At 35.6% G+C, this 24,143-nt stretch overlaps 2 protein-coding genes across 2 annotated transcripts; both read left to right on the plus strand.

Annotated features, from left to right (window-relative positions):
• Positions 1-347: 347 nt before the first annotated feature.
• LOC107137874 (olfactory receptor 4K15) lies at positions 348-1,426 on the plus strand. Its single transcript, XM_015480311.1, has one exon. It carries the CDS (start codon positions 452-454, stop codon positions 1,424-1,426), a length of 975 nt encoding a protein of 324 aa, XP_015335797.1. The 5' UTR covers positions 348-451.
• A 10,661-nt stretch (positions 1,427-12,087) lies between these two features.
• Positions 12,088-13,059, plus strand: LOC107137875 (olfactory receptor 4K15-like). Its single transcript, XM_015480312.2, has one exon. The coding sequence runs from the start codon at positions 12,088-12,090 to the stop codon at positions 13,057-13,059; it is 972 nt and encodes a 323-aa protein (XP_015335798.1).
• Positions 13,060-24,143: the final 11,084 nt, after the last annotated feature.

A 24,143-nucleotide genomic window follows, 5' to 3' on the forward strand; every position in this document is an offset into this window, starting at 1 on the left:
TCCTACTAACCTATTTACACAAATGCAATGTTGTCTCTCTTTCCCTCCTGGTTAATCTTTAAAAATATGTATGTTCAAAAGTGCAAAAAACAAGTGCGCATCTTCGTAAGTTTTTACAAAGTGAAAGCTACGATGTAACTGTCAACCACATCAACAAACAGAATATTTCCTGAGCTTAGTCCTTTTCCCTAGACTCCTTTTGAGGGTAAGAACTATTGGGCTTTCAACACCCTCTATAAGCTTTGCCAGTTTTTAAACTTTAACTACATTAATGAGGCATTTTCTATTACCTATACAATGTCTAATGATTTTTTTAAAAATAGGCCTATAAAAATAAAGAAGAATTAGAATACTGAAAGCATAACTGGGAAAAGAAATCATACTTAATTAATTGATCCATCTCTATCTATCTCCTATTCAGGTAACTGAAGATAGGTCCTTTCCAAAATCAATGAATGAGACAAAGCATTCTCGGGTGACAGAATTTGTGTTGCTGGGACTCTCCAGTTCCAAGGAGCTACAGCCTGTCTTGTTTCTCATCTTCTCACTGCTCTACCTTGCAATTCTGCTGGGCAACTTTCTCATCATCCTCACGGTGACCTCGGATTCCCGCCTTCACACCCCCATGTACTTTCTGCTTGCAAACCTCTCTTTCATAGACATATGTGTTGCTTCTTTTGCTACCCCCAAAATGATTGCAGACTTACTGGTTGAGCGCAAGACTATTTCTTTTGATGCCTGTCTGGCTCAGATTTTTTTTGTTCACCTCTTCACTGGCAGTGAAATGGTTATCCTTGTATCCATGGCCTATGACCGCTATGTTGCCATCTGCAAGCCTCTGCATTACATGACCATCATGAGCCGCCGTGTTTGTATAATTCTTGTTCTCATCTCATGGTCTGTGGGCTTCATCCACACCACTAGCCAGTTGGCATTTACTGTTAACTTGCCTTTTTGTGGCCCTAATCAGGTTGACAGTTTTTTCTGTGACCTGCCTCTAGTGACCAAGCTAGCCTGTAGAGACACTTATGTGATCAGCTTACTAATAGTTGCAGACAGTGGCTTTCTTTCATTGAGCTCCTTTCTCCTCTTGGTGGTGTCCTACACTGTGATTCTTATCACAGTCAGGAGCCACTCCTCTGCTAGCATGGCCAAGGCCCGCTCCACGCTGACTGCTCACATCACTGTGGTCATACTCTTTTTTGGACCCTGCATTTTTATCTATGTGTGGCCCTTCAGTGGTTACTCAGTTGACAAGGTGCTTGCTGTGTTCTACACCATCTTCACTCCTATCCTAAACCCTGTTATTTACACTCTGAGGAACAAAGAAATGAAAGCAGCTATGTCCAAGCTGAAGAGTCGGTATCTGAAGCCTGGCCAGGTTTCTGTAGTGATAAGAAATGCTCTTTTCCTACAATCAAAGTAAACTTGAAGGAGTTTTGACCTTTTCTGAAATTTCCGTGATGTAAAAGTAAATCATTTTAACCTGTAGAGCTGATTAATTTAAATTATAGTTTAATTATGATAATAAAAGTATAATAAATTTTATCAAATTTAATCATCTTTCTGTTGTGTTTTTAGTTCTTCATTGACTTTCTTTGACTCATATTTTAAAATTTGAAATGGTTTTTAAGTAAAGTGTTATTGGTTTTCAAGTCAACAATAAGGTTTACTAAAATGTAAATACTTTGAGCCTTGTATGGGTGAAACTTGAATTGTTCATATTTTAATCAATAGGGTGATTTTTGCTCTGTGTGCAGAAGGGAGTACATTTTCTAAAACAGTTTTTTTTTTTTTATTGGAACAACAGTAATGAGTAGCTACTGTCTTTCTGAGCTATGTTGTTGTCTTCTTTCTGTCATATACTTGTGAATACATCTGTATTACAGGTATTGGGGTCACTCATAGGATGGTTAATTCAGAGGATCCCTGCATCAAGTCCATTGTTCAGTAAAAAAAGATTCCTTGCCTTTTGCTAATGGAATGCTCTATGTATAGAAGATAATTCAATTAAATGGAGATATTTGTGAAAAATAAGAACATGATCAAGAAGGAGATGAGGAACAATGTTAATGGTTATTGTTCTAGAGGAAAGCCCCGCATTTTATAGAAGATCACATACAATGTTTGAAAAACAGATTCTAAGAGGCTGCAGGGTGGTTTGCACTCAAGATGAGCTGTGTTCGTCTTGGATATCTTTGGATAATAAGTAAAACTGAATGAATTAATAAGTAGATAAATAAGGAGGCCCTCTATTGTTAAAATTAGAATGCACAATTTTCATGAAAAACTAAAATTGGGAAGGAAAAGAGTATGACTGAAATTTAATGAATTCACTGGAGTGTCTTTTGGTGTTTCTGTGCCCTGTAAAATAGGAAGCAATTGGTTTTGACAATTTGCACTGACCATGCCTCAATAACAAAGGTTTGAGCTACTCAACCATGTAATCAACAGGATAAACCGAATGACTGAACTAGTGTTAGAGTCTGTAAACAAGTCAAAATAACACCTGGCATTTTGCCAGGGGAATGTTAGAGTTCGTAAACAAGTCTGGATGGTGCTTGGCAAAATGCCAGAGGGAGTGGTTTGAGAAGTAACAAAAGCGAGCCATTAAGTGTGGAGATTCCTTATTGGTTGACTGATGTATCTAGTTTATGCTAATTAAGATAAGCTGTGCAAAATGTATAAATACCTCTGTTGTCCTACAATAAACGGCTCCCTCTCCTGCTGTATCAATCTACACAAGTTGTTCGTCACCCCCCCGGTTATTTTGCTGCAGCCGGACTGCAGCAAACTAGGATGAAGAAAAATCTAACATGAATGTTGAAGGAAGGAAGGAATCAATTTGAATTATGACTTTAATTAGTTGCAGACTTGTATTATAATTTATTCCAGCAACACTCTTGCAATAAAATTTTTTAAATTATATGATCAATCACCTTCTACAATACTTAATGACAGAGTAGACTTATTCTAAGCACAAGGATATCTTAACAATGCAAAAGTTAGCAAATATTTTTTCTGCATTCCACTATACCTTTTGCTTTGCCTGTTTTCAACATAGTGGACAGATCTGTGCAGGTAGCCAATGTTCTCCATCATGGACTGTGGTTCACTTTACCAAATGCTTATTCCAAACCCAGGGAATTCTGCTCATTACCCAGAAGCAGTCAAAACTGGGAAGGTTTACACCCTTATAGAAAACCCTGAATTAGTGGATATTGGCATATAGTGGGTCAATATTTCAGAGCCTTATGGGGGCACACCTACACGGTTGATTAAAGAATATTCTAGGAACACTGAATCTCAGTTCTGGTGGTAACCAGATCATTAAAAAACTGTTTATAGGATTTCATCTTTTATATTGCATTTTATCAACTCCCTCAGTTTCTATTATTCGGATGCTGTCCCCAATACACTATTTTCCCAAATCAAACACCTACTCAAACACAGTATCCCAGATGCAGTTCAAGACTATTTCAGGTGATTTTCTATTAGAGGAAACCTTTATAGAGCATTTGTTTTATAATTAAGGTTCACATTTTTATTTTGGCTACTTTTCAAAATTTTAATAGATGGTATTTTTATTATTATTTGTGTTATAGTATTTACAAATTTCCATTTCTACTTGTTTTCTTTGTCCTTTAATAAGTACTTTTATTCTTTTTTCCTTGTTCATGAGGATTTTCCAGATATTTTATTTATTTAGTTGTATTTCTAGGGTAAGACTATTGTGGTCACAGAACAAACTCTAATTTCTGGCAGTGTAAAATGTATACCCACAAGTCTATTATTCTTCTTTACCTATCCATGGGTGTTTGTATGAGGCTCAACATGAGTTAATACTGATGTCTCTGACTAATCTAGTACCATGTCTTTATTTTACATCCTTTCTTTTGTATCTGTAATTTTCCTGAAGAGCAGTGAAATATTTTCCTACACTTTGTCATCTATTTACATATTTTTCTAATTGCAGCATACATGAAAATAGCTTTACAGTGGTACACCTTGAACTGCACTAGAAACAAATTTGTCAACCTTTACAAAATGTTAGTGTACACATAACCTTCACCTTTCCAATTATATCCGAATTCTTCAGTTACATGGGGCAGCTGCTTCCCGCCACCCTCACATATTTCAGTGCAGTTATACTTATCTTTTCAGCTTTATTGAGATAAAATTGAGATAATTTTTTCATATTTGAGTTATGCAATGTGATGCTTTGATACAAGACATATTGTAAAATGCTGACCATAGTCAGGATGATTGAGAATAGTTACCTTTGTGTGTGGAAAGAACTCTTAAGATCTATTTTCAAAGAGATTTTTAAGTGTGCAGTTATTAGCATGAGGTACTATTCTGTGTATTAGACTTCCAGAAGCAAAACCTTGCATTTTTGACCAACATTTCCTCATTTTCCCCACCCTATTACTCCTGGAAACCACTGTTCTGCACTCTGCTAATGTGACTCACGTTTTAAAGATTCCACATATAGTTGAGTTCATGTGCTATTATATGTCTTTCTGTATCTGGTTTATTCTAACTTAGAATAATGTCTCTCAGTTTCATACATGTTTTCATAAGTGTCAAGACTTTCTTCTTCCTGATGACTGAATATTATTCCAATATATGTGTTCTTTACCTGTTCATTCATTAATAAACACTTAGCTTGTTTCTGTATCTTGACTTTTGTGAATAATGCTGCAGTGAACATAAGGAGCTGACTTCCTTCCTTTCATTTGTAGCCAGAAGTTGATTGGAAGATCATCTGGTAGTTCTATTTTGAAATTCTTGATAAAGCTCCAGTTTAACATTGTTCTCCATTAGGTCTGTAGCAATGTACATTCTCATCAATGGGTGTTTAAGGTTATTATATATTATATATTATATATATATATATATATATATATATATATATATATTATATATATATATTATATATTAAAATTATAATGCATTCTGCAGTAGTGTATTTTAAAAAATAAAATCAAATACAAAGAGACCACTTTTGAATGCATATATAACTTTACACTTAATAAAGCTTTTTTGACATGAAAAAATAATAAAAAATGTGGGTTTATTTATAGGCTCTCTGTTGTGTTTCTTTGATCAATGAGTCTGTTTTTATATTGATACCATGCTGTTTTGATAACCATGAATTTGTAGCATATTTTGAAATCAGGTTGTGTGAAGCTTCAACTTTCTTTTTGCTGGAGCTTGTTTTAGCCACACTGAATTGTTTGTTTGGTTTGGTTTGGTTTGATTTTTGGTATGACTTTTAGGATTTTTTTCTATTTCTGTAAAAACAAACACTGGGATTTTGATAGTAATTGTACAGGATCTTAGATTGCTTTGGATAGTATGAATGATAGTATGATGCACTTCATGAACATGAGGTGTCTTTCCACTTATTTGTGTATTTTTAAATTTCTCTCATCACCTTTTATAGTTTTAGTGTACAGATCTTTCTTGTCCTCAGTTAAATTTATTCATAAGTGTTTTATGAAGCTCACAAGTAAAACTGTTTTCTTCCTTTCTCTTTTGGATAATTCAATGTTGGTATATAAAATTATTATTGCTTTTTGCATGCTAATTTTTGTCTTAAAACTTACTGAATTTATTTATTAATTCTAACAATTGTTGGTAGATACTTTAGGACTCTTTATATAAGATCATTTTCAAATAGAAATAGTCTAACTTTTTCCTTTCTGATTTGGATTCATATTATTTCTTTTTCTTGCCTAATTTCTCTAAGTATTTCAGTATTATGTTGAATAAAAGTGATGAGGATGGGCACTCTTGTCATGCTCCTGATCTTAAAAGAATTTTTTTTCACTTTTTACCATTAAATATGTTAACTTTTTGTTTTTAAAATGTGCCCTTTATTGTGTGCCTAATATGCTGAGAACTTTTTGAGTATTTGTTTTATCACAAGCAGATATTTGATTCCATCAGTTTGTTGGGCATTGTTAATGTGAACACAAATGGGTAAAACTCCTTCTAGTCCCTTGGCAGAGCAGGCTGTTAGTAGAATTGCAAAGAAGTGGGAAAGGAGTAGTTCTCCTAAGTTGCTGGGGCTCTTTCAAGTCCACAGCAAGGACTATAACCACTAGAAATGCAACAAGTGCATGGGTATCTCCTCAAAGTGAACTTTCTCAAACTTGGATTTACCAGGATTTCAGAAAATTCTAAAATTCTACTTGATCCCAAACCCCAACAAAAAGCTCTTTATTAAAAATTTTTATTTTATTTTATTTTATTTTTATTTTTATTTATTTATTTGTTTATTTATTTATTTATTTATTTATTTATTTATTTGTGAATGGCTGCTAAATGTTTGTTTCTGTGAGGAGATGTGGGATGGGGATCTTTTATTAAGATATTTTGATGACATCACCAGTGACAGACATTTTTAACAATTAGATTTGATTGTGTCATATTTTGCATCCCAGCTGAGAAGCCCTGTCATTCTGCTTGGTGTTTTGCTTGTTTGTGTGTTTGTTAGTTTGATTAACTTCACCATTCAAGTTGGATATTTGTGATGGATTTGTCCTGGGCTTTCACATGCATGGAGTCATCTATCCACTAACTTTGTATCATACAGAATGCTATGGGAGTCACCTTTAGTTTTAAGAATTCTAGATAAATACAAACAAATAGGGTAAAAATCTCTAATACTTTCCCATATTTACTCCCATATAAAGCAAATATTGGCCTTTTACCATGGCTGCTTTAGATCTTCAAAAATATATGTCATATGGTTGATACTGTGGTCATACCTATCATCAATTCTTGACATTTTCTGTAGCTCCTCCTCTTATATTACTTTTAATTTATTTTTATTACTCAGATAGTGTTTAAATTTTATTTTATAGAAGTATATCCATACTTGATGTTTACTAAAAAATTTGGGTATTTTTCAATTTATTTCATTCTTCAATATTGTTTTTCAAAATTTCAAAGTGTTCACACATGAAATCTAATATTAATTAATTATTAATTGCAATCATTGTGGAAGATTTTATTGCAGTGAATATTGTAAGTTGTTTGAAAACTCCAACATAGATTGTTCCTATTATCTCTTCTTTTGTTCAAGAAAATGTTGTAATGAACACACTTGCATTTGTTTCCTTGTGTATATGGACCTTATTAGAGAATATACAAAGAGTTGAATTTGCTGAGGGAAAAGAATCCAATCCTTACTTTCTTTATAGTTGATTAATTACAAGTTGTAGTTGAACTTCCAGACTGAGAAACACAGAACATAAAAAATATTATAAAAAATGTACTTTAAAAAAACTGTTGATGTTGCTAAGGCAATAGAATATTTGTATTGGAAAATAAATGAGAGTATCTTAAAATATTTGAAAGGCCATCATGTTGAAGAAGTAGATTTTTGTTCTATTAAACTACAAATTGCAATACTAGTTGAGCACTTTAACAATAGATTTTACTGGTGTGAAATAGTAATTGGAAGAAACCACTATGGGGCTTGATGATCACTCACAGGATTGGATAACTGTTTAATGACAAAAATTTAAGGCTCAGAAATTCTTTACACACCTAGTTGTAGTGGATTCAACTAATATTTTGCTTTCAGATTTACCAACTAGTTGGTAAAATATATTTTTAAATCTGAAAAAAATTATTATCTGTAATTACTCCCACTGCAAGGAATTTCTCATTTCTCCAATAAAATTCGTTTTCTGGCATCATATTGTAAGGCTTTACATCACATTGACTTTGTGTACTGCATTTGTAGTTTACATCAAAGAGGAACTCAGTCCTCACTGGCAGGATGTGAAGGATTACTGTAGCAAACCTTAGTGCAGGAGACCAAATTAAAATGCATCAGGTCAAGAGCATACGAAAATTCATTCATTATAGAAATTCCCTAGTGAATGGAAGTTTGGAAGAGTTAAAGATATAAAGACTAGGAGATTTACTAGATTGTATAATTGTATAAGTGTTCACTTTTCATTTTGGACGTACAGCATTTATTCTGAATACAAAAGTAATTAAGGAAGTGTAAATTAACAGCAGAATTTGGTCAAGAGGAGATCACTGGAAACTCCATCTGGAAAAGGTAAAGTTCTGTTTTCTACTTCTCTGTCTATAGGAGTCTTCTACTGCACTGGGTGAGGAGTAACCCTGATAGGATGTGTTTAGAATCTGAGAAAACTGTGTTACAACTGCACTTTGTCCCTTCTCTACCTGTTAGTGCTTTCTATTCAGTGGGTATTTAGGCACTTGCTAAACTTTTTATCTATTACTAAATTCTGGTAGAATGAAGACAGGGAATGATATTCTAAGTCTAGTAAGATCAGGGGGATGACATTTATTGCCATTTGCTTCTAGTCTTCCAGGAAAGCAAGTTTTATAACTTATGGAAAAGAACAATTATATATACTTATATTTTTATTGTCTATTATCATATTTGAGGTTGATGATAATGTAAGATTATTTTGCTAGATATCAAACTTCATCTTTACCAAGAAATGAAAGATTCTCTTAAGATGTATTTTGAATTCTGAAAACACTCCATGTTTGATGTACACTGACAGTGACTTAATAATTAGGTAACCGAGAAGCTGCTAGATATTCTATGGAGAGTCTAAGATAATCTGACTGAATTCTGATTTCCAAATGTTCTCATGTGTAGCTGCTTTTTCATTTCAAAGTTTAGAAATGAAAATATGTTTTGGAATAATCTATACTTATTTCCTATGCTAGCAACTGGACTACTAATATTTTTTTTCTTAGTATGAATTATAAACCATTATTCTTAAGAAGAAAATGAAATAAATTGATCTGATCTATAATATTTATATTAATAGATAGGAAATCAATGTGGAGAGAATTTTTTGTTATTTCTTTCATTTTGATGACCAACATACAAAAACCTTATTTTAAATTATTTATTAGAATGATAGATATTGTAAGAAATTGGGAAAAGTTTTTCAGAGATAATAGAATAATAAATGATAATACCAATTTGTCTGTTATCAAATAAACACTCAGAATATTTTGTCTCTCTCCTTCAGCTTTTCCCCAAACCACCCCTCCAATCCACTCCCCTATGCACACATGTATCAACACTCAACTACAATTTATTGACACTAAATCTCCAAATAGCTTCTAATCCACTGCTGTTTTTCCGTTTGTCTTTTGCTGAGGACAATGATGCTCCAGAGAGCTGAAGGGATACACTTGTGTTCAGTGCCTTTTACTCTATCCAGAGGATTCCAAAGAGTTGTTCTCTTGGCAGTTTGGAGAGTATGAGGCATGGACAAGGAGAAACATGTGTCTTCCTGGCTTTTTACTCAGTCAGAAGAGAAAATAGAGAGTCACTCATCTCTCACTTTTTTCTTACTCTACTCAAGTTTTGTATTCATACAGTCTATTAGCTGTTGTCCAAACACCTGACACTAAAAAGTGATTGAGGCCTGCATTTCTTTGATAAACCAGGAAGAATTTCCCTGTTTTATTTTACATTTTTTTTCCATCACTTTACATATAATTGATTTGCTATTTGAAATTTTATCTTCAAAATTCAGAGGAAAACTTCATGCCAACCCCAATTCTCTTCCATCTTTCAGATTCCTGGGAACTCTGGTTCTTTCTTAGATCACTGCATCCAGCCCTGTCACAGCTCCTTGAACACAGCTCATCCTGAGACCCAAAGCCTGTATATATTTCCCTCTTCAAAAATAAGTATTTTCTTGCTTATATCTTAAGGGTTATATCAATGTCTTTCCTGGCACCCTGTGCACAGGAATTAAATTCTTTACAAGTTTTATGACCATGGAATAAAAAAATTTTTGGATACCATCCCTTTTTCTTGGATAAGTGGAAGCATTTTGTCAGTATCTCTATAAGGGCTAATGTATCAGTACTGGTGACTAGTCCGTCACAAATGCAATGGATGGGGAGGGAAGGTGAAATGGTGGGATTAGCCAGGTGAGAAAGTTTCTGAAGTCTCTAACTTTGAACTGGTAGATTTTCATGGGATCCACAATTAAACACATCCCTACTTTACTTGACGCACCAGAAATACCACTTTAGAGACACAGATAGGTGGGAGAGGGTGATTTTATAGGACTTAAGTATACTTGAAACCTGAGAGTAACTTAGGAAATCCTGAAGGATTTTATTAATTATCTCTAAATTATTATAAGAAATGAAACAAACTTTATGTTAGCTGATCTAATAATGGGGAATTGAGTCTTCTGTAAGTCAGACAACATCATCTTTGAGAAAGTATAATTATCAGAAACAAAGTACTTATTCTGAGGTGAAATAGTACATTGAGAGTGTTTGCATCTATTACCTGTGATAAGATATTTCATCTATATTATTTTCTAGGAAAACACTTTTTGTGTCTCTTTAAGGGCAATCATAGTCTCAATTTTATGCCTGCAGACAATGTGCTTTGAAAGGTTAAAGGAGTTGCTCAATTCCATGCATCTGCTTGATAACGCAGCTTCAATTTTAACCCAGAATATTTTCCCATTAGATTTATAATTCACTGTGGCACAGGGCTTTTATTGGGTATAGAAGGACTGTTGTTATTACTAAGTAGGAAATCAATTCTTGTTTCATCTAGTAAGGACCATGCTGGTCAGGAAGTAAGGACAAAAAGGCTCATCACCTGTTCCAAAAGAACACAGTTAAAATCTATGGACAGTGTTCAGGGTGACAGTTTAAACTCTAATTGTTTTAAAAGCAGCATGCAGCACAGAACTCTGAGAAAAGGTGACGCTTAAGTTGTCACATAGTGAATTAATGTCAAAAGAATTAACTTATATAGTTTGGTTGCCCAACATCTCATCTTCATTTTAAACTTGAAAACACAAAAGCCTTGATGTAAGATATCTGTCCACATTGACTAACCCTGCCAGTGGCAAAAGGGGGAAGATGTTTACATAAATTTTTATCATTAATGATATCAGATATTACTTTGGAGGAAAGAGAGGCACTTGGCTTTCTTCTTATCACACTCATAGGTATTTAGCATCAGGGGGGAAACTTCAAGAATGGAAATTTTTTAGTAAACAAATCTCAACTATTAAACACTTAAATAATATTTCTATTACTACCAAGTTGTGGAAGGAGAGCTTCTGAAGAAACCAATTCCCAAACAACCATATTAAGGAGATAAGAGATCTTCATGTGTTATAGCACCTGTTCTTTTTCTTTTCTTTTTTTTAAAGAGAGAGAGAGAATTTTTTAATATTTATTTTTTAGTTTTTGGTGGACACAACATCTTTATTTTACTTTTTTAATTTGGTGCTGAGGATCGAACCCAGCGCTGCACGCATGCCAGGCGAGGGCACTACTGCTTGAGCCATATCCCCAGCCCATAGCAGCTGTTCTTTAGAACCCATGAGAGAGCGGCAACAATAACTACTCTCCTTGGTGTATCCTAAAAAAGCAAAGGTAAGTGTCAATCACATCAAGAAGGTCACTACCAGCACCCCAAAAGTTCCTGAGCCTCTCTGTCTCCTTCATTTAGCAGTGAAGAATAACCACTAATTTCCGGAATCATGAATTTATCTTGCTTATTTAAATGATATAATTTTGAATTTATACTTTTGGTTTTAATGTAATGTGAAAGTGTTAATTTTATAAAGTTGTATTTGTCTTTGGTAGAACTCATAATTTTTCAGAGTTCTTATTTGATGGGATAAAAAAATGATACGTTTTTGTCTTTGTAGATTAAAGGTTGGGATTCTGTGATGGCAAACAACCTGTCTGAAGCCATTTTCATTCATCAATTCACTGATTGAACTTCTTCAATTTTATAATTCAATGAATCAATTGGTTGGAGTTCTCTTCTAACTGCCAGACCACCATCCTCTTTTTCCTGAAGAGTTTTGAATTTTTATCTTATTCTGGATCTATTCATTTTATTTTGAGTGCTTCAGAGCTATTTGCTGTGAGAGGCCTGCAAACACAATATATACAATTGAATAAAAAATAGAATTCTTATTGACTGAGGCAAAATTAGGATGGTGTATCTATGCTCAATTCACCAACCAGACTCTATTTGTCTCCTGCTCCTGTAGGTAGATACAAGCTTTTCCAATGAAAATGAATCATTCTCGGGTGACAGAATTTGTGTTGCTGGGACTCTCCAGTTCCAAGGAGCTACAGCCTGTCTTGTTTCTCATCTTCTCACTGCTCTACCTTGCAATTCTGCTGGGCAACTTTCTCATCATCCTCACGGTGACCTCGGATTCCCGCCTTCACACCCCCATGTACTTTCTGCTTGCAAACCTCTCTTTCATAGACATATGTGTTGCTTCTTTTGCTACCCCCAAAATGATTGCAGACTTACTGGTTGAGCGCAAGACTATTTCTTTTGAAGCCTGCCTGACTCAGATTTTCTGTGTTCATCTCTTTGCTGGCAGTGAAATGGTTATCCTTGTATCCATGGCCTATGACCGCTATGTTGCCATCTGCAAGCCTCTGCATTACATGACCATCATGAGCCGCCGTGTTTGTATAATTCTTGTTCTCATTCCATGGTCTGTGGGCTTCATCCATACAACTAGCCAGCTGGCATTTACTGTTAAATTGCCTTTTTGTGGCCCTAATCAGGTTGACAGTTTTTTCTGTGACCTGCCTCTAGTGACCAAGCTAGCCTGTAGAGACACTTATGTGATCAGCTTACTAATAGTTGCAGACAGTGGCTTTCTTTCATTGAGCTCCTTTCTCCTCTTGGTGGTGTCCTACACTGTGATTCTTATCACAGTCAGGAGCCACTCCTCTGCTAGCATGGCCAAGGCCCGCTCCACGCTGACTGCTCACATCACTGTGGTCATACTCTTTTTTGGACCCTGCATTTTTATCTATGTGTGGCCCTTCAGTGGTTACTCAGTTGACAAGGTGCTTGCTGTGTTCTACACCATCTTCACTCCTATCCTAAACCCTGTTATCTACACTCTGAGGAACAAAGAAATGAAAGCAGCTATGTCCAAGCTGAAGAGTCGGTATCTGAAGCCTGGCCAGGTTTCTGTAGTGATAAGAAATGCTCTTTTCCTACAATCAAAGTAAACTCACAGGATTGTCCACATTTTAGATTTGTCTGGACATTTCTAAATGTAATTACTGTAATATTAAAGCAAATAATTTTGACTGGTCTAAAAGATTTACTTGAATTAAACTATGATAATAAAAAGTGATAAAATCAGCCTTAGCCATTTAATTACTTTTTTAATTTTGTGTATTTTTCTCTTTTGGTTTATATTTCCTTTTTTTCCTTGATTATGTAAAAACTTTGAATGATTAATAATGACCTTCTCTCCCCCTGAAAGAAGTGCCACTTTGATGTCAACTTTGTATTAATCATAGGCATATATCTCTAGATCACAAAGATAATATATCTATTTACATGTATAATATGATATATAATATTTTATTTTCCTTGATAAGAACACATTTCACACTGCTCTATATAGGTGATGGTGAATGAAGACAATTCTGTTTGGTATTGGTGATATTTTGAAATGACATGAATAACCAGCAGAAACTATTTTATTCAACACTTTTGCAAGTCTTTACTCAATGTGTCTACTAAATAAGCATGGTTCATGGAAAACCAGTCACTGAACAAATTTACCCAGAAGAATTTTGTATTTTGTAATGTTAATTTCTGTCTAATACTGATAAAATAATTTGGGGGAGGGGTTCCAAGGATTGAACTCAGGTGCACTTGATCACTGAGCCACATCTCCAGCCCTATTTTGTATTTTATTCAGAAACAGGGTCTCACTGAGGTGCTTAGTGCCTCACTTTTGCTAAGGCTGGCTTTGAAAAACACAATCCTCCTGCCTCAACCTCCCAACTGCTGGGATTACAGGCGTGTGCCATCACGCCTGGCTATCTTTTGTATTGTTAAGCAGTCATCTTGGAGTAGTTTCCCCTGTTCCTGCTCTCAATCATTATGCATACACTTACATGCACACAGTAACCCATTGTGTCCATTATCCCAGTTGTGGAACACCTATATGAAGCTAAATTATGCAACAAATAAACACATCACTTGTGGCAACTTCGAAACAATATTTGAATATTTATTATATTCACAGAATTGAAAAATTTGGATTTAATGGGTTAAAATTTCACCTTTTACATGTCAAACATTGTTCTTCGGTTTACCATACTAAACCAAATACCTTACCAGATAGGATATGGATTGGGAAACTTTCTATAACAGGCTAGGTAGTAAATATTAGGCTTTTTGAGGTCCATATACTTTCTGTTGTATATTCTTCTTCTTTTTTGTTTTATATCTCCTTATAAATACAAAAATCCTTCTTAGCTTGTAGGTCATACATAAACAGACTATGAGCCATATTTTTCCCTTGGGAGCCATAATTTGCCAATCTTGGCCATAGACCATGAATTTTAGTGGGATACACAGAAAGCAAGCAATGAGTAAACAATGTTACATAAATATGTCAAAACATCACCACACATCTATCATCCCAAGAGATTCCTCCTAATGATAAAATATCCCTCCTTTCTACCCTGTTCCCAAATGATCAATGGTATATCCTTTGTCAATTAAGACCAGTTTGAATTTTTGGAGTTTTATATAGATGGAATTGTGTCTGTCTTTTCAATCTGCAAAATCATTTTGAGATTCATATGTATTGCTACATATAGCAATTTTTTATTGCCAAGTGGATGCCATAACAAATTACTATAAACTTGGAAGCTTAAACATTATAAATTTTTATCTTTCAAGTCTGAGGTAAGAAGTTTAGTGTATGTTTGACTGGCAAAACTCAAGCTATGTATAGGATTGTTTTCTCTGGAGTCTCTAGGGAAAAAATATGTTTTCTTTTTACAGATTCTACAGACCTTCTGAATTCTGTTGCTTGATGGCTCACTTCCTCCAATCTTTCAGGACAGCAAGACGACCTATCTTTAGTCATCACACCTTTCTCTGTTTTTACTGCATCCAGGAAGAATTCTCCCTTTATAAGGATACACATGATTAGATTGATTCAAGGTCCATACCCCTAATCATAATGGCAATATTCCATTCGACTTTCAATAAACATACTCATAGGTAATGGGGATTAAACTGTATCTTTGAGGGAGACATTAATCTGCCTAGCCTGTGTTGTACATGTATATTACACTTTCTGAATCTACTCACCTGTTGATAGGCATTTCTTTTGCTTTCATTTATTTTTATTTTTTTATTTTATTTTATTTTTATTTTAAGTGCAGTTGTTACCAGTATTTGTGTACAAGTTTGTACAAATATTTAATTTCTTATTTTTCATTTTTGGAAAAATGCCTTATACAATGTGTATGTGTTTGCATGTATACAGGTGGATTTTTTTTCAACCTTTGAAGAAAAGCATATTGGTTTTCTAAGTATTCCCCTAGCAGTATATGAGAGTTTCAGTTCAACTGTTTGCTTCTCAACACTGTGTGGGGTCTGGCTTTTGCATTTCAATCATTCTGGAGGTGTAATGTAACAACTCCACATGGTTATAATTTTAATTTCTCCAATTATGTGGGGATTATTCTATGCTTATTGAAATATTTATGTATCTTCTTTGGTGAAATGAATGTTCAAATCTTTTGGCCATTTTTGATTGGTACTTTTCTTTCTAATTATTAAGGTCTGTGAATTATTTATTTATTTATTTATTTATTTATTTATTTATTTATTAGTTGCACAAACATTACAATGATCTTGACATATCATATATGTACATTTGATTCAAATGGGGTATGAATTCTTATTTTTCCCACGTGTACAGATTGCAGGATCACATTGTTTATACAGTCACGTTTAAACATACTGCCATACTAGTGTCTGTTGTATTCTGCTGCCCTTCCTATCCCCTTCCTATCCCCCCTCCTCTCCGCTCCCCTACCATCATCTCTCTCTACCCCATCTACTGTAACTCATTTCTCACTCTCTCTCTTTTTTCCCTTCCCCCTCACATCCTCTTATATGTAATTTTGTATAACAATGGGGGTCTTCTTCCATCTTCCCTGCAATTCCCCTTCTCTCTCCCATTCCCTCCCACCTCTCGTCCCTGTTTAATGGTAATCTTCTTCTCATACTCTTCCTCCCTGCTCTTTTTTGAGTCGCCCCCCTTATATCAAAGAAGACATTCGGCATTTGTTTTTTAGGGATTGGCTAACTTCACTCAGCATAATCTACTCTAATGCCATCCATTTCCCTGCAAATGCCATGATTTTGTTATTTTTTAGTGAAAAGTAATATTCCATTGTGTATAAATGCCAATTTTTTTAATTCATTGATCTATTAAAGGACATCCAGGTTGGTTCCACAGTCTAGCTATAGTGAATGATGCTGCTATGAACATTGATGTAGCTGTAACTCTGTAGTATGGTCTTTTTAGGTCTTTTGGGAATAGTCCGAGAAGGGGAATAGCTGGGTCGAATGGTGGTTCCATTCCCAGCTTTCCAAGGAATCTCCATACTGCTTTCCAAATTGGCTGCACCAATTTGCAGTCCCACCAGCAATGTACAAGTGTACCCTTTTCCCCACACCCTCGCCAGCACTTGTTGTTGTTTGAGTTCATAATGGCTGCCATTCTTACTGGAGTGAGATGGTATCTTAGAGTGTTTTAATTTGCATTTCTCTTATTGCTAGAGATGGTGAGCATTTTTTCGTGTATTTGTTGATTGATTGTATATCCTTCTCTGAGAAGTGTCTGTTCAGATCCTTGGCCCATGTGTCGATTGGGTTATTTGTTTCCTTATTGTTTAATTTTTTGAGTTCTTTGTATACTCTGGAGATTAGGACGCTATCTGAAGTGTGAGGGGTAAAAATTTGTTCCCAGGATATAGGCTCCCTATTTACCTCTCTTATTGTTTCTTTTGCTGAGAAAAAAAAAACTTTTTAGTTTGAGTATGTCGCATTTGTTGATTCTTGATTTTAACTCTTATGCTATAGGTGTCCTATTAAGGAATTTGGAGCCCGACCCCACGAGATGGAGATTAAAGCCAACTTTTTCTTCTATTAGATGCAGAGTTTCTGGTTTGATTCCTAGCTCCTTGATCCATTTTGAGTTAACTTTTGTGCATGGTGAGAGAAAGGAATTCAATTTCATTTTGTTGCATATGGATTTCCAGTTCTCCCAGCACCATTTGTTGAAGATGCTATCTTTTCTCCATTGTATGCTTTCAGTACCTTTGTCTAATATAAGGTAGTTGTAATTTTGTGGATTGGTCTCTGTGTCCTCTATTCTGTACCACTGGTCTACCTGCCTGTTTTGGTACCAGTACCATGCTGTTTTTGTTACTATTGCTCTGTAGTATAGTTTAAAATCTGGTATCACTATACCACCTGTTTCACTCTTCCTGCTTAGAATTGCTTTTATTATTCTGGGTCTTTTATTTTTCCAGGTGAATTTCATGATTGCTTTTTCTATTTATTTCTATTTATTTCTAATGCCGTTGGGATTTTGATAGGCATTGCATTAAACCTATAGAGTACTTTTGGTAATATCGCCATTTTAATGATGTTAGTTCTGCCTATCCATGAACAAGGTATATCTTTCCATCTTCTAAGGTCTTCTTCTATTTCTCTCTTTAGAGTTCTGTAGTTTTCATTGTATAGGTCTTTCACCTCTTTTGTTAGGTTGATTCCCAAGTATTTTATTTATTTTTTTTTGAGGATATTGTGAATGGGGTGGTTGTCCTCATTTCCATTTCAGAGGATTTGTCACTAATATACAGGAATACCTTTGATTTATGCATGTTGATTTTATATCCTGCCACTTTGCTAAATTCATTTACTAGCTCTAGAAGTTTCTTGGTGGAACCTTTTGGGTCTTTTAGGTATAGGATCATGTCATCCACAAATAGTGCTAATTTAAGTTCTTCTTTTCCTATCTTTATGCCTTTAATTTATTTCATCTGTCTAATTGCTCTGGCCAGTGTTTCGAGAACTAAGTTGAATAGAAGTGGTGAGAGAAGGCATCCCTGTCTTGTTCCAGATTTTAGAGGGAATGCCTTCAATTTTTCTCCGTTTAGAATGATGCTAGCCTGAGGCTTAGCATAGATAGCTTTTACAATGTTGAGGTAAGTTCCTTTTATCCCTAGTTTTTCTAGTGTTATGAACATAAAGGGATGCTGTACTTTGTCGAATGCTTTTTCTGCATCTATTTAGATGATCATATGGTTCTTATCTTTAAGTCTATTGATGTGGTGAATTACATTTATTGATTTCCGTATGTTGAACCAGCCTTGCATCCCAGGGATGAATCCTACTTGATCATGGTGCACAATCTTTTTGTTATGTTTTCGTATCTGATTTTCCAGAATTTTATTGAGGATTTTTGCATCTATGTTAATTAGAGATATTGGTCTATAGTTTTCTTTCTTTGAAGTGTCTTTGTCTGGTTTTGGAATCAGGGTGATGTTGACCTCGTAGAATGAATTTGGAAGAGCTCCCTCTTTTTCTATTTCCTGAAATAGCTTGAAAAGTATCGGTATTAGTTCTTCTTTAAAGGTTTTGTAAAACTCTGCTGGATACCCATCTGGTCCTGGGCTTTTCTTGGTTGGTAGCCTTTGATGGCTTCTTCTATTTCCTCCATTAATATTGATCTGTTTAAGTTGTGTATATCCTCCTGACTCAATCTGGGCAAATCATGTGATTTAAGAAATTTGTTGATGTCTTCACTATCTTCTATTTTATTGGAATATAAGGTTTCAAAATAATTTATAATTATATTCTGTATTTCTGTAGTGTCTGTTGTGATATTGCCTTTTTCATCCCGTATGCTAGTAATTTGAGTTCTCTCTCTTATTCTCTTTGTTAGCATGGCTAAAGGTCTGTCAATCTTATTTATTTTTTCAAAGAACCAACTTTTAGTTTTGTCAATTTTTTCAATTGTTTCTTTTGTTTCAATTTCATTGATTTCAGCTCTGATTTTAATTATTTCTTGCCCTCTACTACATTTGCTGTTGTTTTGCTCTTCTTTTTCTAGGGTTTTGAGATGAAGTGTGAGATCATTTATTTGTTGGTTTTTTATTTTTTTAAGGAATGAACTCCAAGTAATGAATTTTCCTCCTAGAATTGCTTTCATTGTGTCCCATAGATTCCAATATGTTGTGTCTGTATTTTCATTTATCTCTAAGAATTTTTTGATTTCCTCCTTTATGTCCTCTGTAACCCATTGATCATACAGTAACATATTGTTCATACACAAGTGATGTAGGTAGAATTTTTCCTTGCTTCTTTTATCGTTGATTTCCAGTTTCATTCCATTATTATCAGATAAGATGCATGGTATTATCTCCACTCCTTTATAATTTCTAAGAGTTGCCCTATGGCATAATATATGGTCTATTTTTGAGAAGGATCCATGTGCTGCTGAGAAAAAAGTATATCTGCTTGATGATGGGTGATATATTCTATATATGTCAATTAAGTCTAGGTTATTAATTGTGTTATTGAGGTCTATAGTTTTTTTATTCAACTTTTGTTTGGAAGATCTGTCCAATGGTGAGAGAGGTGTGTTGAAGTCACCCATAATTATTGTGTTGTGGTCTATTTGACTCTTGAACTTGAGGAGAGTTTGTTTTATGAACGTAGCAGCACCATTGTTTGGTGCATAAATATTGATAATTGTTGTGTCTTGTTGGTTAATGGTTCCCTTTAACAGTATATAGTGTCCTTCTTTATCCCTTTTGATTAACTTAGGCTTGAAGTCAATCTTATTCGATATGAGGATGGCCTCCCCTGCTTGCTTCCGAGGACCATGTGAGTGGTATGATTTTTCCCAACCTTTCACCTTCAGCCTGTGTATGTCTTTTCCTATCAGATGAGTCTCCTGAAGGCAGCATATTGGGATTTGTTTATTTAATCAGGTTACCAGCCAATGTCACTTAATTGGTGAGTTTAAGCTATTAATGTTTAGGGTTACTATTGATATATGGTTTGTACCTCCAGTCTTGTTTGTTTGTTTGTTTGTTTATTTATTTATTTATTTTTAATTTGGTTTGTTTTTCTCTCTTTGATTAGTTTTCCTCCACCCCCTTTACCGAGGTACTTCCCACTGTTGATTTTGGTTGTTATTTTTCATTTCCTCTTTGTGTATTGTTTTGCCCAAAATGCTTTGCAGTGCTAGTTTTCTGGCTGCAAATTCTTTTAACTTTTGTTTATCTTGAAAGATTTTTATTTAATTTTCAAACCTGAAGCTTAATTTTGCTGGATACAATATTCTTGATTGACACCCATTATCTTGCAGCTGTTTGAAATACATTGTGCCAGGATCTTCTTGCTTTCAGCGTCCCTGATGAAAAATCAGCCGTTAACCTAATTGGTTTACCCATGAATGTAATCTGCCTCCTTTCTCTTGTAGCTTTTAATATTCTCTCCTTGTTCTGTATGTTGGATATCTTCATAATAATGTGTCTTGGAGTTGGTCTATTGTGATTTTGTATGTTCGGCGTCTTGTAGGCTTCTAGGATTTGGACATCCGTTTCATTTTTCATGTCTGGAAAGTTTTCTAAAATTATTTCATTCAATAGATTGCTCATTCCTTTAGTTTGGACCTCTATACCTTCCTCTATCTCAATGACTCTTAACTTTGGTTTTTTTTATAATATCCCATATCTCTTGGATATTTTGCTTCTGGTTTCTTACCAGCCTTTCTGAGTTGACTAGACTCTTTTCGAGATGATATATTTTGTCTTCATTGTCTGATGTTCTGACTTCCACTTCATCTACTCTACTGGTAATACTCTCATTTGAGTCTTTAATTTGGTTTATAGTTTCCTTCATTTCTAGGATTACTGTTTGACTTCTTTTTATAATATCTATCTCCCGGTAGAGTTGTTCTTTTGCTTCTTGAATTTGTTTATGTAATTCATTGTCGAAGTGTTCTTTCATTGTTTGCATTTGCTGTCTAATGTCCTCTTTATGATTCCATTCCATCTGAGTCAGGTATGCCTTGAGTTCTTTATCTGACCTTTTTTCTGATGCCTCTAGGTTCTCCTGTAAATTTAAGCTGTCCTGCATTGTTTGTAATCTTTTTTTCCCTTGTTTTTCATGATGCTCATGTTACTTTCCAGCTCTGTTTGACTGCTGTGTTACTATTTTCTCCTATAAATTTGTTTTGGTTTTGTATATCTCCAGGATCTCTCCTTTGTGATGGGAGACTATGTCTAGAGATGTTGGATTTATTTTGTAATTTAAAGCAAATTCATTCGTTTCATAAAAGGCATATGGATTCTGATGGTGTACAGCGATCTGCGGTTTGGTATTCGGACTTTATGTTTAGGTTGGGTGATGTGATGGTATGGTGGTTAGTATATCTTAGCTACCTTGGAAGATTGCTCTACTGAGGGGGGATAGTAACAGGAGAATGGACCAGAGTATTTGGGGGTAGCTAGGGACTTGGGAGCGAGCACTATAGACAGCCTTGGAACATTCACCTATTTGCATTTAGTAAAAATAGGTAGAATAAAAGAAAAGGGAAAAATAAAAATTTGAAAAGAAAAAAAAAGATAAATGCAGTCTTGGAGTTCTATTATATTCTCTTCCAGTAGGTGGAGCTGTGCCCTCTGGGCCAAGCTTCTGCCCTCAATACACAGGAAACAATTTCTGTGAGGTGGCTCCTCTTCCCCAACTGGGCGGTTCTCCAATCCTGGTCACCCAGGGCCCCTCCTGGTCTTCAGTCCCCCCCACCCTCCCACCCGGCTTCTCCTGCCAGCCAGGCCCCACTCACTGGTGCTGTTCTCCACAGATCTAGCTACACTCCGGGCCTGCAGCCCCCTGGATGCCCTGTTCTCTTGAACGACTGGGCACTCTCTCTGTTTACCATTCACCCCAACCCAGGTAGCCACGTCGCCAGGAGCTGGTGAAAAAAACCTCAGCTGTCGCCGCTGGTGGGAGGGGGAGTGGAGGTCAGGTGCCCCTCCTGTTTCTCTGGGCTCTGATAATCATGCCCACGGAGAGCTGGGGAGAGATTTTTGAGATTTCCCAGCTGTATGGATATGGTGGGGTGAGGGTCACACACCTGTTGTAGCTGATTTGGCTGGGAAGTGATTCCATCCACTGAGCTCTGATGACGTCTGTTCTCTGCCATGGTGGACACAGGTCTCCTTGCCAGGGTATCCGATTGGAAGGGTGGGTCTGGTCTGTCTCTCCTAAATCACAATCTCAGACCTCGGTCCGCTGGCCCATGGAGGCTCGGTTGGCACCTCCTCAAAGGTTTCGAAGTTTCGTTTCTCTATGCCGCTGGAGGGTCTCCCGTAGCGCTGAGTTGCTGCTTCCACTGAGACAGGTCACCAGTCAACCAGCCAGTACATCCGTGTGCGGGGTGGCGAGCAGGCTGCCACCTCTGAGAAGCTCAAACTCCTCGCTTAGGTTTCACCTCAGCCCAGCTTTGCTGGACGTTCCTGAGCAGACAGCATCCAGTCGTTCTGAAGTCTCTCTCTGCCAGCGTAGCTGAGGAGGTCATGGGAGTGCTTGCTCCCCACCCGCCGCCATGTTCCGGATTGAATTTTTTATTTCGATTAAAGTTCTTTATCAAATATGCTTTTTAATTATTCTCTCCCAGTTTGGGGCTTGTTCTTCTTTCTTTGCACTGTGATTTTAAAGGTAAAATTTAAATTAATTTTTAGCATAATTTATTAATTTGCTTTTTAAGCAACAGTCTTTTTGTATCATATGTAATGTAAGAAAATTTTCACATAATCCAAAGAAACGCAAGTCCTCCCCTTCATTTTCTTCAAGAAGCTTTTCAATTTTTGATTTTACTGTTTGGTCTGATGTCCATTTTGAGTTAAAAAGTTTACTTTGTGAGGTGTGGGTGAAAGTTTTTTTTTTCTTTTTGCTTGTTTTGATTTTGTTGTTTCCTGCTTAATTATTCTAACATCATTTATTTAAAATGATATCTTTACCTTTTTGTACTGGCCGGTATTCAATTGGCCATTTTCTGGACTTCACCAATCTATTTGCCTATATTTAAATTAATCTCATATTATTTTGATTACTAAATCTTTATAATAAGTTTTGAAATCAGATAGGTTTAGGTCTCCAATTTTCTACTTTTACAAAATTTTATTGTTGTGATTGTTTTTCTAGGTCCTTCACATTTACAAATAAATTCTAATAAGTTTTCCAATTTCTATAATAAAACCTGATGAGATTTTATTTGGGATTATATTTAAATTATGGATTAATTTGGGAGGATCTTAATAATATTTAATATTTAGGTTCCAGAACAGAAATTCCATTTCTTTGGAATTTCTTTCATTTCTATCAGTGATGTTTTCTTTTTCTTGCCTAATTTCTCTAAGAATTTTAATATTATGTTGAATAAAAGTGATGAGGGTGGGCATTCTTGTCATACTCCTGATCTTAACCAAAAAGTTTTTAACTTTTCACTATTGAATATGTTAACTTTTTTGTGTGTGTGTGTGAAATGTGCCCTTTATTGTGTGTCTAAATGCTGAGAACATTTTGTGGATTTGTTTTATCACAACCAGATATTTGATTCCATCAGTTTGGTGGGAATTGTTAATGTGAACAGTCCCTTGGCAGAAGGGGCTGTAGGTAGAATTGCAAAGACGTGGGGCAGGTATAGTTCTCCTAAGTTGCTGGTGCTGGTTCAAGTCCACAGGGAGGACTATAGCTGCTGAGAGCCATGGCCAAGTCTGTATGGCCCCTGGCATTTTGCCAACAGTATTGATTGACAGGCGAGGCATTACTATCAGCCTCTGCCGCAACTTTGGAGTTCTCGCACTATTTTGGAGTTCTCGTGGGGATTTCCGGGGATTCCCCGAGAGTTCCCATTGGTTGGGGAAGTGCAGGAGGAGGGATTTCCGGGAGAGATTTTCCGGCTGGGGGTTCCTGGGCAAGCCTCGTGGCGTTCGGGAGGATTCCCCGGGAGCTGTGTGAAGTGTTTTCCTGCAGTTCAAAAATAAAGTTTGTTCCTGCTTCAGTGGCTCCTGATTTGTGCCCAGCCAGACTGCGGCATATAGCCACTGGGCCTGCAACAAGCACATGGGTGTCTCCTCAAAGTGACCTTTCTCAAACTTGGATTTACCAGGATTTCAGAAAATTCTACTAGATCTCAAACCCCACCAAAATGCTCTTTTTAAATTTTTATTTATTTATTTATTTA

The sequence above is a fragment of the Marmota marmota genome, unplaced genomic scaffold (assembly GCF_001458135.2).
Source record: "Marmota marmota marmota unplaced genomic scaffold, marMar, whole genome shotgun sequence".
NCBI lineage: Eukaryota > Metazoa > Chordata > Mammalia > Rodentia > Sciuridae > Marmota > Marmota marmota.

What these genes read in the sequence shown, in the direction of transcription:
- LOC107137874 (XM_015480311.1), top strand. Translation starts at nt 452, where the DNA reads ATGAATGAGACAAAGCATTCTCGGGTGACAGAATTTGTGTTGCTGGGA.
- LOC107137875 (XM_015480312.2), top strand. Translation starts at nt 12,088, where the DNA reads ATGAAAATGAATCATTCTCGGGTGACAGAATTTGTGTTGCTGGGACTC.